This window comes from Vulpes lagopus, chromosome 7, assembly GCF_018345385.1.
Source record: "Vulpes lagopus strain Blue_001 chromosome 7, ASM1834538v1, whole genome shotgun sequence".
NCBI lineage: Eukaryota > Metazoa > Chordata > Mammalia > Carnivora > Canidae > Vulpes > Vulpes lagopus.
Genome location: NC_054830.1, coordinates 11,230,286 through 11,245,730, shown reverse-complemented (window position 1 = coordinate 11,245,730; position 15,445 = coordinate 11,230,286). Strand labels below are relative to the sequence as shown.

Below are 15,445 nucleotides of genomic sequence, written 5' to 3'. Positions count from 1 at the left end.
TTGCCCCTGCTGGAATATGTTTTTAGCCTAGCAGTTTTGATCTTGTCCACATTAAAGTTTTTGGGGTTTTTATCTTTCTTTAAGATTTTATTTATTTATTGGTGAGAGAGAGAGAAAGAGCATGAATGGGGGAGAGGCAAAGAGAGAGGGAGAAGCACACACCCCATTGAGTGCAGAACTTGATCCTGGGACCCCAGGATCATGACCAGAGCTGAAGGCAGATGCTTAACTGAGCCACCCAGGCGCTCCCAAAGTTTTGTTATTTCATGCCCATCACACAAACATTTTCATTTTTAAAAAAAGATTTTATTTATTTATTCATGAGAGACACAGAGCCAAAGGGCCAAAGGCGGGCGCCAAACCGCTCAGCCACCCAGGGATCCCGTTTTTCATTTTTTAAAAAAGCTATTTATTTATTTTAGAGAGGGGTGGGGAAGAGGAACAGAAGGAGAGGGAGAACCTTAAGCAGGCTCCATGCTCTGCACAGAGCCCAGCAAGAGGCTCAGTCTCATGACCCCGAGATCATGATCCAAGCCAAAATCAAAAGTCAGATGCCTAACCGACTGAGCCTCTCAGGCTCTTCCACAGGAACATTTTAAATTCACAAGTCCATCTCCCCACATCTAAACCATCAGCACCATGATGTAAACTGTATGTAATGTGGAACTGGGACGCCTGGGTGGCTCAGTGGTTAAGCGTCTGCCTTTGGCTTCTGGTGTGATCCTGGAGTCCTGGGATCGAATCCCACATCGGGCTCCCTGCGTGGAGCCTGCTTCTCCCTCTGCCTGTGTCTCTGCCTCTCTCTCTCTCTCTCTCTCTCTCTCTCTCTCATGAATAAATAAATAAAATCTTTTAAAAAAAAAAAAAAACGTGTTTTTTTTTTTTTTTTAACTGTGCCTGAGATGGTCATCCCTCCAGCTTCCAGAGCTTTTGCAGGGAAAAGATAGCACAAAATTCTCAGTGCCCTAATTTATTGGGCCTGCTGATTGGTTTCCAAAGCAAAAGGACAGGAATTCTGATCGTCAGTGTTGTGATCTGCTGAGCCTGGCTCCCCATCCTCCTGGCTACAAGGTCCATGTGGGCCTGGTATCTGGTCCCCATCCCCTTGGGGAACAGAGAGCTTGAGCGTATCTCCACCCTCCTAGCAGGAAGATGGCTCATCTCCACCATGGGTCACCTGGCTTGAGGCAGGTTGCGGGGCCGAGTCTGAGATAATGGGCCCCTACTTGGCAAGTCTGAGGGGTGGGAGTCAGGGCTCATACAAGCTGCATGAAGGAGGATTAAGGCTTCTGAGAGCTGCCTCAGCGCACAGCCACTGGCCAGGCTCCAGGCAGTGCGGTCTAGCTGATGACATGAGTGCTGTTCTCACCAGCTGCCTGAGCCAGTCAGATGGAAAAGTAATCCTGTTTGTGCTTTCCCACTGACACAGATGCACAATGAAATGGGCTGTGGCCATGAATGGAAATAGCTTCTGGTCTGGGACCAGAAGGGAATGGACCCTCTGGTATTAGTGTTCCATAACTTCAAGAAAGATGTTCCTAGGACAGGGTAAGATTTGCTGCAAATTAACTGTAGTACTAGTACTGAGAAGTTGCCAGATTTTTTACCAAAGTCAGGATTCTTCAACTCCTTTCTATCGCTGGATAGCATTTTGCACTTCCTCTGATACTTTTTTTTTAAGATTTTATTTATTTATTCATGAGAGAGAGACACACACAGAGAGAGGGGCAGAGACACAGGCAGAGGGAGAAGCAGGCTCCATGCAAGGAGCCTGATGTGGGACTTGATCCCGGGTCTTCAGGATCATGTCCTGGACTGAAGGCGGCGCTAAACCGCTGAGCCACCGGGGCTGCCCTAAGTGATACTATATAGGAGAGCCTTGCAATGGTGGGGAGGTGACTCCTCTGAAGGATGTGTGTGCAACTGTGAACTTGTAATTTCATAAGGGGCCAGGGTCAGCTGGCATTGGCCTGCATTTTGCTTGGCATGACATAAGTTCAAGGCACACCTCCTTGTGGCCTTTACTGTGTGGGAAGCAGAAATATAACAACTTGGATTCTGTTCCCCTCAACTCTGTCCCTGCGGCACTAGCAGGGAAGTATGCTTCAGATTTCACCTAGGATATGGGCCTAGTTACATTATAAACAGACCAACAGATGGCCAGGTGCTGTGAGAGTTACCTTGGCTCTGATTTGTTTATGGGGGTGAAATTCTTTGGAAACACCACTTCTGGAAATCTGACTTGAGACCCAGCTCAAGGGTCACATGGCATTCAGCTGCTTCTGCAGAGAAAGCAGGGCAGGTCTTCTGATTAATACATGCCAGAATGTGGAAGTGGGGTGCCCTTCAGGCAAACCAGTCCTGCTAGGCCCAGCAGTGTTGGTCATCTGGGCCGCTACCCCTGTGCTTGGTGAGCAGAGTACTTGAGATACTAGTAGCTCCGGGTGACCTGACGATGACCTTGCCACTTGCCTTGTAGGGTTGCTCTGAGGATTAGCTAAGCAGATACGGCTCAGTGCTTAGTAGAGAGCATCGACTCAGGATGTGGCAGGTACTTACTGACAAGCTTGCCTAGACCCTAGTGCAAGTGAGTATGGTGATGGCTGGTACAAAGCTCTGCTAAGTGTGGCCACCGTATTTCATTGGAGAACTCATAAAGCCTTTCACTTATCCTGCACTGCTCCTGTTTTCCCAGGTGTCTTGCTGCCTAGTGCTGTGTCACTTTATTTTTTTTTTAATTTTTATTTTATTTTATTTATTTATGATAGGCACACAGTGAGAGAGAGAGAGGCAGAGACACAGGCAGAGGGAGAAGCAGGCTCCTTGCACTGGGAGCCCGACGTGGGATTCGATCCCGGGTCTCCAGGATCGTGCCCTGGGCCAAAGGCAGGTGCTAAACCGCTGTGCCACCCAGGGATCCCCTGCTGTGTCACTTTAGAGTGAACATGACAAAGTGGAGGTGGGGTCCCTCAGCTTTGTGGGACCTTTAGGTGTCCAGGATTTGAGTTGGAACTACAAGTACAAAGTGTATCTGGCCATAACCTACTAGGTTTACTCTACCTCTTGTGATGGACAGAACAAAGGCCAAATATCCAGAAATCAGCGTATTTCTAGGCAGTAGTATATGGTCTTTCTCTCAAAATCCCAGAACCAAGTCTACCCATGTCTATATCTCTGTTTTGCCTCCTAATCGCCAGGAAACAAAACTTGCTTTCTTTTGAAATTTGAAAAACATTACTGTTGTGTTGTCTGCTAAATACTGTCTGTTCTTAAAATTATCATTTAGAGGAGTTGGGATGTTAGCAGACAATATCCCTGAAAGCAGAAATGCTTAATCAGGGGTCTGCTTAGGAAAAGAATTTGCATTTTTGTTTTCATTAACTCAGAAGTTCCCAGACTTTCTGGTTGACAGCATCCTTAGCATCTCCCCCCCCTTTTTTTTTTTTTTTGGTGGTGCTCCTAGGCCAAAGGAAATACTTAACAGTGTGGTTTATTAGATAGTTTAGATACAAACAACTGAATAAGTATTAATGTCCCCAACAACTGTATGGCTGTTTGAAGAAATAAAACACATAATTTGAAAGGGAAAATATTATACCCTTGCATAATCACACTCTCTAGTGAGATGTGTGTGCCTGTTGGGCACTGCTTAACTCCCCAGATCTTAGAGCCATGACAATGTCAGAAGGCACATAGTACATCTAATGTTGAAATTGTCGATTGCCTTGTACCTATAGTTCCTATAGTACCCCCCTGAGGTACCATGATATCCTTGGCAGTCAGTTTGGGTACCAGGGCACTAACCATCTAATCTTTTTATTTTTTTCTTATTCCTTTAAATTGGGAAATGGTAGGGTATCTTTTGCAATAGATCCAGGAATAGGACACCCACCTGAATCGTGCAGCCTTCTTTGGGTTGGAAACAGTAGGTGAAATTCTCTTCCTGTCCCTTGTCTTTAGACTAACTCAACCGGTGAATGTGGCTCTTGCCCTCTTAGCAACAGGTCAGTATGAAAACAGGCAACAACAGCATTTTAGGAACTTTTAGACTTAGAACTTTGCTTGAAGATGATGTCCTCCATATCATAGGAATGCGCAGGTAGGTTTATGAGTTTCTCCCATTTTCAATTTGTCTCTCCTCCATCTAGCTCTGGTGCTGCACCATTGATTTACCCCTGTCCCTGTGCATCCTGTCTTGGGTTATCTTTTGTGTCTGTAAACTGCACAGGTACAGGTGTAGTAGAAAACGAAACAACAGGCAGGAATGGGATTCTCCACTTGTATGTATCTACATGTTCTGAATGACCCTGGAATCTGTTCCCTAGACCCCATCCAAGCACAATACCCTCCCCCCTTGCTCCTCCCACTATATTCTCTACCCTGGGTCAAGGACCTGTGAAGAACAAAAGCCCAGTGTGGTCACATGGCCCCTGCATTGTGCCATCACCCCCCCCCCCCTTCCCTAGCTCCTCAAATGCACTGGTATCTCCCCTGCTTCCAGACCTGAGCTGTGTTACTGCATCAGTCCTGCCTTCTCTTAGAAGCCTGGTCCCTCTTGGGCCCTCTCTCACACCCTGCCTGTCCTTGGCCAGAGCAGCCCAGCCCTTTTCCTTACAGTGCTTGCCCAAGTATTGCTTAATCATTGGAAGAATGTCATGTTGACTGCAGAATCCTGGGCCTGGCATGTAGTTCACATGGGATGCATTGGCTGAGCAAGTGAGAGTCTGGCAGTCACATCTTTCTGTGTGAGGAAGAAAGCTGCTTTCCTTTTCCAGAGCTTCAAGATTAATCTAGAATAGACTCCCCAGGGTGACGTTAGTGTGTGGTCAGTGTTGGGTGTTTTCTGTACCTGAGTCAGTCACTGAGCACTTGCTGTGTACTAGGAGGACAAGAGTAATATAAAGGTGGTCCTGGCATGGGCTTCCAGGCATGTGTGCGTGGGGCCAACAGGCGAAGCCACTAGACAGATCAGGGAAACACCAGGTGCAGCAAATGAAAGGCCTGAAGGTCACAGGGCAAGGGGCCCACTGTGGCCGCTATTTAGAGTGTTGATGCTACAGTTGAAGCAATGTGGGGTAGGGTGACCGCTGTGGGAAGAATATATCTAAGGTGGCAACTTGGTTAAATCTGTGCATCAGAGAAGTCACCCTGGCTCTAACATAGAGCTGCTTGCCAGTGCCTCTCTTTCTTGGCCCACAACAGACTAGAGAGTCCTGGTGGTTTCCCTTGTATTTTTTGCCACAATGCAGAAAGTGGCTTCTGGGAGTTTCATACGGGTTTTACTGGCCCTCAGTTCTGGGAGGACTGCACTGCAAGATGCAAGTTGTCTGGGCATGGCCTCTCAAGGTGTGGGTGCTCTTGAGGCTCCTAAGTTGAGTGCAGAACAGGATGTCCCAGGCCTTTCATTGGAGATCGCTCACACCAGGGCCATGGATGTCCCCTGTCATTGGTTTTCCTCACAGCCTCCTGAAAGAAACTTTCAGGTGCTTATGTCTCCCAGGTGCATCTGGTCTGTTAAACCGTTATCATGCCTTCCTTTTGAACTGACAACCTCCAGCAGTTTCTTCCCTTAGGAAATTGACCTCAGTTGTTACAAGTATGTGGATCTGCATTTTGTTTTCAGGTTCCTTAAGATGAGGTTCCATGTTAATCCCCTAAATGGGGACTTCCTTGGTTCTGAGTTCAACTGGAACTTCACAGGAGTCGTGTTAGACTCCGGGGCGCACTGTAGCTGGTTAGGCCTGATCTTTCTACTTCCTGGATAGGTTATTTTTCTGTGCCTCTGTTTTTTTCATTTTTAAAGTGGAGATAAGACCAGAAGCAATCTCAGAGTTGTTTTGAGGATTTAAATGTCACTGTGTGTCATGAGAGGGCTGGTTAGAGAAGGGTATTTTAGCTTTTGTGGTGAAACTAGAGGTTAAACCACAGAGATGAGGCAAAGTTGGAGGGTCATGCTTTCTGTAGAAAAAGCTCTGTTCGTTTGGTGAACAAAAAAATGCAACTTCCTTGGCTCAACGGACCATGTGGGCCTAGCTTGAAAGGGAAGAAAAGTGGTTCTGTCCAGAATCTTCCATCCTTGGCTTCCCTGAGAGTCCATTTGGAAAGAAGAAAAGGCACAGTCCAGCCCACAAGTTCCAGAAGTCAGTTACCTTGACTTCATCTTGTCTCAGGGACATTGCTTGGAGATTTCCAGAATGTCATTGCTTAATGGAAAATGTGTGGGACTGGTTCCTCCTGGTAGGATGCCCTTGGCCCCCTGGCATTCTGTGCCCTTATGGCTGACAGGGCTCCTCCATTGCCCTGGGACCAGAATGTCTTCTCCCCCACAGGATGAGATGGGGCTGCCCCTGCCCCTTGTTTACTATACCTTGTCTGGCATGTGGTTGGCTGTGTAATTCTCAAGTTGCTTTCTGGGAGAAATTGAATGCTGGAAATAAAAGTATAGGTTATTCTTTATCCTCACTTACTGCCACCCTCCCAGGCTCACTTCAGTGCATCCAGACCTCCATCCGTGATGGGGCCACATTTATACTTGTTCTCTTTTATTCCTGTGGACATTTTGGTCCCACTGCATAGAGACCCTCTCTTAGCTGACTCCAGGAGTCCTTAAAAACCCCACTGACCTATTTTCCTCCTCTGTGATGCTGCCCCCCCCTGTTGATACTTGTATCTAAGCACTCAGCATGTCCTGTATCTCTCTGTGCCTGGTCCATGGCCACCATATGAAGGGATCCTGGCCAGCTGGCACATTGTCCGTCATTCTTTCCTCTGTCTTCCCCTCCTGCCTCACTGGCCCCACTCCAGTTTCTGCAGTTGCCTAACAAATGATTACCCCCATCGACTTACCTGTGGAGGATTTTTTTTTTTTTAAGATTTTATTTATTTATTCAATAGAGTCACACACAGAGAGAGGCAGAGACACAGGCAGAGGGAGGAGCAGGCTCCACGCAGGGAGCCTGATGCGGGACTCGATCTCGGGTCCCCAGGATCAGGCCCTGGGCTGAAGGTGGCGCTAAACTGCTGAGCCACCCAGGCTGCCCCTGTGGAGGATTTTTGAGGGAGTGCTCCGAAGTCTCTGCAGTCCTATGCATAGCTTCCCATTCTCCCCCTTCTTCCCCACAGTTTCCTGCAAACTCTCCTGACCCAGTAGCTTCTCCACCTGGAGCCTGCAGTTGGGTCTTGCCTGGCTCCCCTCCAGAGACAAGAGGTTTGGAGTTTTTTGTTTTGTTTTGTTTTGTTTTAAGATTTTATTCATTTATTCATGAGACACACAGAGAGGCAAGTAGAGGAAGAAGTAGGCTCCAGGTAGGGAGCCTGCAGTGGTACTCCATCCCAGGACTCCAGGATCAAGCCCTGGGCCGAAGGCAGGTGCTAAACCACTGAGCCATCCAGGGATCCCCTGGGTTTTTTTTTTTTTTTAATCAGTTTACTGTTTTGTTTATACCCTTTATTTTTTTATTTTTTAAAGATTTTATTTATTCATGAGAGACAGAGAGAGAGGCAGAGACAGGCAGACGCGAGTCTCGATCCCGGGTCTCCAGGATCACACCCTGGGCCGAAGGCAAGTGCCAAACTGCTGGGCCACCAGGGCTGCCCATATTTTTATTTTTAAAAAGATTTTCTTTATTTGACAGAGGGAGGCATAAGCAAGGGAGGAATGGGCAGAGGGAGAGGAAGAAGCAGGCTCCCTGCCAAGCAGAGAGCCTGATGTGGGGCTGGATCCCAGGACCCAGGATCATGACCTGAGCCGAAGGCAGGCAGGCTCCTAACCAACTGAGCCACACAGGCGCCCCTGTAGTACCTTTATGTTAAAAGGTAACTGAATCAAGAGCCACACATGAGTATGAGTAAAAATATTCGTGAGAACAAAACAGCATTGTTAAATTCTGTGTAGATGATCATACTGTCTGCTGACACCTCTTTGCACAACTTTTCACACTGGCACCAGACAGGGACTCTTCCTTGTCAACACTGGAATGAGTGAAATGAAAACAGGAACACACACGGGGTGATTAAATGCCATCCACCTAAAGCTGCCCTGTGAACCCTCCCACAGCTCCACTTGAGCCCTGGCATGTCACACTCAGGTGGCTGTAGACCTTGCTTCTCTGAGATTAAGGTCCCACTCTTTATTGATTAAATCTCTGAGCTTGGAGAAACCCTTCTCTGTCTTCTTTGCTGCTCACCTCAGCCATGAAGGCATACTTTGTGAAGGCTTCCATGCATGGCTGAATGCAGCTTCCAGAGTACTTACTTCCTTCTCCCCATGTCATACTCGATATGTAATTCAGCCTGGCTCTATGGTGTCACACACACCACCCCTCTCCTGCCCCTGTTCTCTCTTCTGAGCAAGCTCTTTCTAATGGTTCCACACCTTATCCCACCCTTTGGATGCTTCCCCTCCCTGGATCGATATGTGGCCTCCTTTCTGTTCTCATTTGGGTGCATTTACTCAGTCACTGGGCCCCAGGGCCAATCTTGTCCTTTCTTAGCTTCCAGCTGGGCTTACCTCATACAGCCCTCATGTGCCTCCCTCCCACCAATAGTGCCTCCATCCCTGCTGTCCTGCCTTGATTCATGACCCAGGCACTTCTTTCCAGGACCCCATGGCCATTGATTCTGGCCAGACTTGTACCAGAAGTACCCCTGATGGGAGAGAGGAAGTATCTTATGTCTTCAGAGTCTGGAGCAGGCCTATCCAGTCACATCTGCCTCTGGAAACTATCGTAGTCCACGATAATTCTCATTGATCCCACCTTCAAGTGAGGTTGCTTTAGGGAGAAATGCCCCTTTGTTGTCCTGAACTTCTGGAGCACCACTCTTGACTTGGGGGCTTTCCAGAGTGCTGTCCAGTTCCCCATCTTTAGCACCATGCAATAGGTACCAGGAAATGGCTTCACACCTACTGTCCCTGTAAGTATTCTTCCTGGGCTGGTGTTCTCGTGGTAGGGCACACCCATATTTAGAGGTTGCCATAGGAGCTTCTCTCCCCTTCTCAAATCTCAGGAGGACCCTGAGAGGGCCCAGACTATAAATACTCACCTGGTGTCTTGGACACAGTTGGGCCACATTAAATATCTGAGCTTAGTACTGGATGCTAAAGGCCACATCTAGACTCCTCTAAGGTGCACTGCTGTAACAAACCCACCCTCCAGTGCCTTAGATAGTAGCACTAGTGTTTCTTTCCACAGTGTTGTACCTCCTGTGAGCTAAATGATTAACGAATTATTCAGTTTGGGGTTTTGAGTGATTGGCATCCCATCAGTGGAAAGACAAAAGCCACTCATAGGTCTTAACTGTTGGGTGAAAAAGGATTAAAGAACAGTCTTTCCTCTTAAAGCAAACATGGCTTCAGTTCTCAGACTATGTAAGATGCAGGGTCTTGCATGTGATGGCCTTGGGCTATTCCCACCTGGATCCCTTCCTTGCACCAGCCTCCTCCTTGTAGCAAGGTCCTCTAACTGTTCACTAGCCAGTTGACAGCTAGACCTGCAGTCAGCAGCCAGAGCACCCTGGAAGGAATGCTGTCTCATTGACCAAATCAGTTCTGTCAGTTTGCGGGGCTTACCCTGCATCTAGGACACATGTGTGGGAGTGGTCAGCCTCAGGCCAGGAGCTCCAGCTTTCCACAGCCCCCTAGAAGAGACTCAGCACCGAGTTGCATTTACACAGCAAGCTTTCCCTTCGTGCTTTTCAAATTTGGTAACTTGCCAGGACTGCATTTACAAAAACCTTTGTGGGGACCTTGGTTTAAATTACGCTTGGATTGAATTATAAAGGAATTCCTTAGCAACCAGAGTGCCTAGCATGTGGTAAGTGTGTTCCAGAAAGAAAACTGTGACAGAGCCAGTGAACTTGTCCTGTCTTTTTTCGTCCCCTGTCTGCCATACCAGAGTGTGATTGTAAAACCTGCCCCTTTTTCCTTAGCCATTGCCTGACTTTCCCAGCCAGAGACATTTTCTTACCCCCACTCAACTTCTAGTTTATTACTGGAGATGCTCATTAGATGCAGGTGACTTCTAGATTACAAAGTCCTTCTTATTCCAGGGACTGAATTTAAAGGTGATTGTCCCTTCTTCTTGCCAGTAGAAGTGTCAGAAACACGGTACACAGAAAGAATGTCAAATAAGTACACATCTGAACAGATGTTTCTTCTTGTTAATAGAGGGTGGGTTAGTGTGTTTCTCGAGGGCACTTTGCCTTAACAGCATGTACCCCCTGATCTGTGGTTTTGTTAGAATAATTGGACCAGATGCACAGAGTTGCCATTGCGAGGATGCTTGTGGCAGGATTTGTGTTGTTGGCATGGCCCGAAGCAGGGGTCATTCAGGTGAGGGGAGTATACAGGATGCCTCACACAGGCATTGAGCTATGTTTCTCACACCCCCTTGTGCAGGTCACAAGAGGTGCCCTCTTTATTTCTCTCTAAATAAACTTTGAAAATCTGGTTAATAAAGTGTTAGGTTGAATGTGGATTCATTTTTAGGTTATCAGCAGTTATCTTGTAGGATTTCTTGAATCAGCAAACATATTATTTTCAGTTACCAAGGAAATGTTCTTAGTGAGTGTGAGGCTTTACCTTGAGCACTCACACAGGGGCTGTGTGAGCCAATCTCCCTTCATGTCCCCAATCACCAAACAGAATTACTGACTTGGCTCGATATTTCTTGAGCCACAAGAGCAAAGAATTTTGATGTAAAGGACATATATGGGGGCTCACAAATCATCCTCTCTCCCACACAGGCAGTGTCCCATAAAAACTCAGATAGGGGCAGCCCGGGTGGCTCAGCGGTTTAGTGCCACTTTCAGCCCAGGGCGTGATCCTGGAGACCCGGGATGGAGTCCCACGTTGGGCTCCCTGCATGGAGCCTGCTTCTCCCTCTGCCTGTGTCTCTGCCTCTCTCCGTGTGTCTCTCATGAATAAATAAATAAAATCTTAAAAAAACAAAAAACCTCTCAGCTGTTGTGAAAACCTAGTTTGTTGCTTATTCTACCCCTTTCCGATGGATTCCCACAGCCCTTGCCTGCTCATGCTCAGCTCTTCTCTCTGAACTATGTCTCTCACGCCCCTCGCTGTTGGTGTTTGATCTCTTCCCTGCTATAGGAGGCATCTTTGAGGAGAGCTGACACAGGGGCCCTTTTTTAGTCAGTGGCTAAAGGAGTGGCTCTCTGGTCAGCTTGACCACTTTCCACCAGAGGAGCTCAGCCCTTGGGGGTCACAGCCACCTGTTATTATGCATGGTGCCCATCTGCTTCCTGGTTTCTGATGATGGCTTTTCTCTTTCCTTGTAGAGTGCCCAGTGAAGAATGTGATGGGATCAGTAGCATGTCTGCGGAGAGCGGCCCTGGGACGAGATTAAGAAATCTGCCAGTAATGGGGGATGGACTAGAAACTACCCAAATGTCTACAACGCAGGCCCAGGCCCAACCCCAGCAAGCCAACGCAGCCAGCACCAACCCCCCGCCCCCGGAGACCTCCAACCCCAACAAGCCCAAGAGGCAGACGAACCAACTGCAATATCTGCTCAAAGTGGTGCTCAAGACACTATGGAAACACCAGTTTGCGTGGCCTTTCCAGCAGCCTGTGGACGCCGTCAAGCTAAACCTCCCTGTGAGTAACTTGGGCAGGACCCGGGGCTGCTGTCCTCTAGGTGTCTTCCTGTGTTGCAGTGGTGAGGGTGGGCTCAAGGTCGGGGTGAGGCAGAGAGAGCTTTGGGGCCCAGCTTTGAACTAACTACTAATACTCACAAGGCCCTTGAGTGAGTGATTTCTGGAGTCCTGATGGGTAGAAGTAGGAAGGGGGAGGAGATTGTTCCGAGGCACACAGTAACTGGTTCTTAGATATTAGGATCCAGGAGATAACTGTGTAGAGAGGTTGAAATGGGGGTGCAAGAGTGCTTGCAGCTTTCCTTCTGATTCCATAGGGGAGCTGAAGTGGGAGCAATCAGTGGCCCAGGCCCCCTACTTCTCAGACATGGTTGGCTGGCCCAGGATTAGTGGAGTGGTTGGTCAAACTGTGGAAGGGGGAACTGGTTTGCTGCAATACCTTTTCTGGTATTGGCATCATCATCATCGTCATCACCCAGAGCACAGGGCAGGAAAAGGTAGGGGAATATCTCTCAGGGAGCAAGCACGTGGAGGGATCCTGGTTGGAGAGCAAAGGGGTGGGTGCAGCTGTGCCCTCAACTGCCTCTATGCACACTATCCACCTACTGTGTCATAGCCACATTACACTTCCTCTTGTTCTTTTGTACCTCTGCTCTTCTCTTTCCCTAGAGTTTTCCTTTTGCCCACATCCCTAGCAAATGGTTCTGGAGATCAATTTGCATCTCTAACTGAGCCTCAGGGAAGAAACAGGTTAAATGCTTTTTTCCCTTCTCTTCAAAGCATCAAGGACTGATTGTCTTTAAGTTAACCTTTGCTGTTTGCTAAGTCCCATACAGCCCCTGATGAGGAATTAGGTGATTATTGCTGTAGACCCAGGCTAGGGTCTGTCAGTGTTAGAACTGCACCGGCATATGAACCTTAGCCTCTGCCAGGCATCCAGTTTCAAGAAGGATGAGTACAGTAATGTGACCCTTCCTGTCTGGAAAGCTGCTGAGTCTGTGACAACTGTCCACTTATTTATGTCTGCTGAATAGGTGTCATATGCATTTGGGAAGAGCAAGTCAGGAGGAGGCACTGCAGGTCTAGATCATGAATTGGCTCAAGAGAGGGGTTAGAGGTAAAAGAGGGTCCTTGCAGATCTGGGCTTCAGAGGCGGTTCATGCTGTTGACCACGAGAAGGAGTAGAAGCAGACAGCCAGTCACCGGAGAGGGGTGGGTGGGTTTTTGGGAGAGCTTGTTATAGCATAACCTTGGGCTGGGCCGGGCCGAGCCATATAGGGTCCACAGGTAAGGGTGACCTTCCCAGAGCAAATGCAAAGAATGGGGAGAGAAGCAAGCTGAGGGGCCTAATTCAGGGGGGGGCTGAGGCTTCGACAACACCAGAGAGGGGTTGAGAGGCCTGCAGAGGAGCCAGGAGAAGCTCGAACAGAGAGCAGTCCCCCAAGTTACCACCTCAGAGCTGCAGGGAGGTCAAAGAGATGAGGATTCCAACCTGACCCTCCTGTTGGCCTTTAGGAGGGCATTGGTGACCTTAGGAAGATGTGACGCAGAAGTAGAAACCAGATTCTCGACGGTGTGAATGAGAAGGTGAGGATGCGAAGCCATCATTTCAAGAAATTTGGCTTTGAAGGGAAAGCGCGGCAGGGCCTGAGTGGAGGAGGGGTTGGTTTGTTAAAGGAAGACACAGAGAGGGGGCTGAGAGGGTGAAGACAGGAGAAGTGGGTGCTGGGGGACGGAGACCCTGAGGAGGCACTGTCCCAGCCAGCAGGACAGACACGGGTATGGGTGGTTTGTAAGGTCCAGTGGCAGGGAAGTTTGAGGTCACTCACCATGAGGTAGAGGCCAGGCTCCCCAGGGCTCAAGGGTGAATCTCTGTCTCCACGACTGTTGGACGTTGGAAGAGGCCATTGGAAAGGTGCTGCTGATCTGGTATCTTCAGGGAGGTGGGGGAGCGAGGAGCTGGCCCAGAGAAGCAGGGCACAGCTGGTCAGCTGGGAGCCATCTCATGTTTAAAGCCTGGTTTTCTGGGGACCTCTCCCCATCCTTGAGGAAATGTTAATACAGCCACCAAAAGAAGGGTTCCTTCTTTTTCTTTTTCTGACACCTTCCAGGAACCTTGACCTGCATTTTTGCTTCGATCCCTGCTAGACTTTAACTAGAATGCCTGCCTCTTTTGTACAGTAAACCTGTACAGTTGGATTGTTATGCCCTTAACTCCTTGCCCGCCCCGTGGCCCCCCCCCCCCCCCCCCCGTCCTGTTTGCCCTTGAGCCACTTGATGGGCCATGGGCAATTCAAGCACTTGACACCATCTTTGGCCATAGAATAAAATACGTTTCCACTGAGGTACATATATTTGGCCTTGGTTCTCTTGGGAAAGGTGGTCAGAGCCATAGTATAACAATAGAAAATCTGGTGCCGTCTGTTTTCATGGCCTCCTGGCCCGGTACCCAGGCATGCACGTGCAGCCCTTGTCTGATCAGGGCCATGATTTCTGCAACTCATTACATGTAAGCTTGTTGCTTTTGTCCCTTTCTCGTGGGTATCAGAGCAACTTAAAATCTCACACCCTCTGCTCACCTTTTCAGTACTGTCCACCATTTCCAGGCAAAACCTTGGCACTTGCTAAAGGATAAACCTATCTTTCTGCCATCGGGTTCCCACTTGGACTTGGGGCTCTTCAATTACGGGAGCCTTTGAGTTTGCAGTCCTTAGTGGAGTGGGCCAGATGCACACAGGTCTCCCTGTCTTGGCACTGTGATTCTTCTACCTGGAAACCTGGTGTGTTTCCTGTTCTGCCCCAAATACCTGGTGGTGTTTTTTGTTTTGTTTTGTTTTGTTTTGTTTTTTAAATATTTAGTTTTAGGGTAGGTTTTGATTTAGAGAAAAGCTGATAATAGTAGAGTCTGATTTGAAGGGCTTTAGAACATTTATACCTGCCATCTGGCTCCTTCTGTTTGGCACTTGTAGAGTAAGATACAAAGGTTTGAGGAGTGGGGTCTGCCGATTTTTTTTTTTTTTTTTTAACTTGAGGATTGTATAGGTTGTCCAGATTCCTTATTAACCTGGTTAGTTCAACTATATCCAGGTACTGCTAATGGGTCCTTAGAAAGACTGTGTGCTAGTAAGAGAGATGGAAGTATGATGAACTTGAGTGAAGGTGGAGGCTTCTACTCTGTCCTCCTCAGTATGCCCAGAAGCCAGGGGTCCAATGCCAGGTGGGCTTCCATGCTGCTTCCATTCGATTTCACATTTTATGGACATTAACATTTTAAATGGTAGGGGAAAAGTAGAACCTAGATAAGAACCACTTTTAAAAAGGCTATATGTTTTCCTCATTATTAAAAATTATGAAGGATTTTAACATCACACACAAAAAGATAGGTAAAATACATAGATCTCCATAATGACAACCTGTTCTCAGACCAGGGAAGTTGACGTACTTTTACATTTTCCCTCCAGTTTTCCACCTAGCATTTAAGAATTCTTCCCTGATTTACTTATGTGGGGTTTCCCCTTTGAGATCGCTTGGTGAGACTGTGGAAGAGCTTCAGTCTGTGCTATGGCTCTCATCTTTGTTCTTGGAGTGAGATCCACAGGCCCACCATAAGTGCTTCATGGCTGGGGAGGTGACACTGGCCTTTTGCTCTCTTTGCTCTCCAGGATTACTATAAAATCATTAAAACACCTATGGATATGGGAACAATAAAGAAGCGCTTGGAAAACAACTATTACTGGAATGCTCAGGAATGTATCCAGGACTTCAACACTATGTTTACAAATTGTTACATCTACAACAAGGTGAGATGTGGTGGCAAATGTCCTGGTGCCCAGAGCGG

At 47.9% G+C, this 15,445-nt stretch overlaps 1 protein-coding gene across 1 annotated transcript in view; it reads left to right on the top strand.

The window, feature by feature from the left end:
- BRD4 (bromodomain containing 4) overlaps positions 1-15,445 on the top strand; it is a 92,427-nt gene that overhangs the window by 43,826 nt on the left and 33,156 nt on the right. Inside the window, exons 2-3 of the mRNA XM_041764183.1 lie at positions 11,293-11,611; positions 15,270-15,407. Of these exons, the coding sequence (XP_041620117.1) occupies positions 11,327-11,611; positions 15,270-15,407 (423 nt within the window). The 5' untranslated portion in view covers positions 11,293-11,326. The remainder of the gene's footprint in view (positions 1-11,292; positions 11,612-15,269; positions 15,408-15,445) is intronic.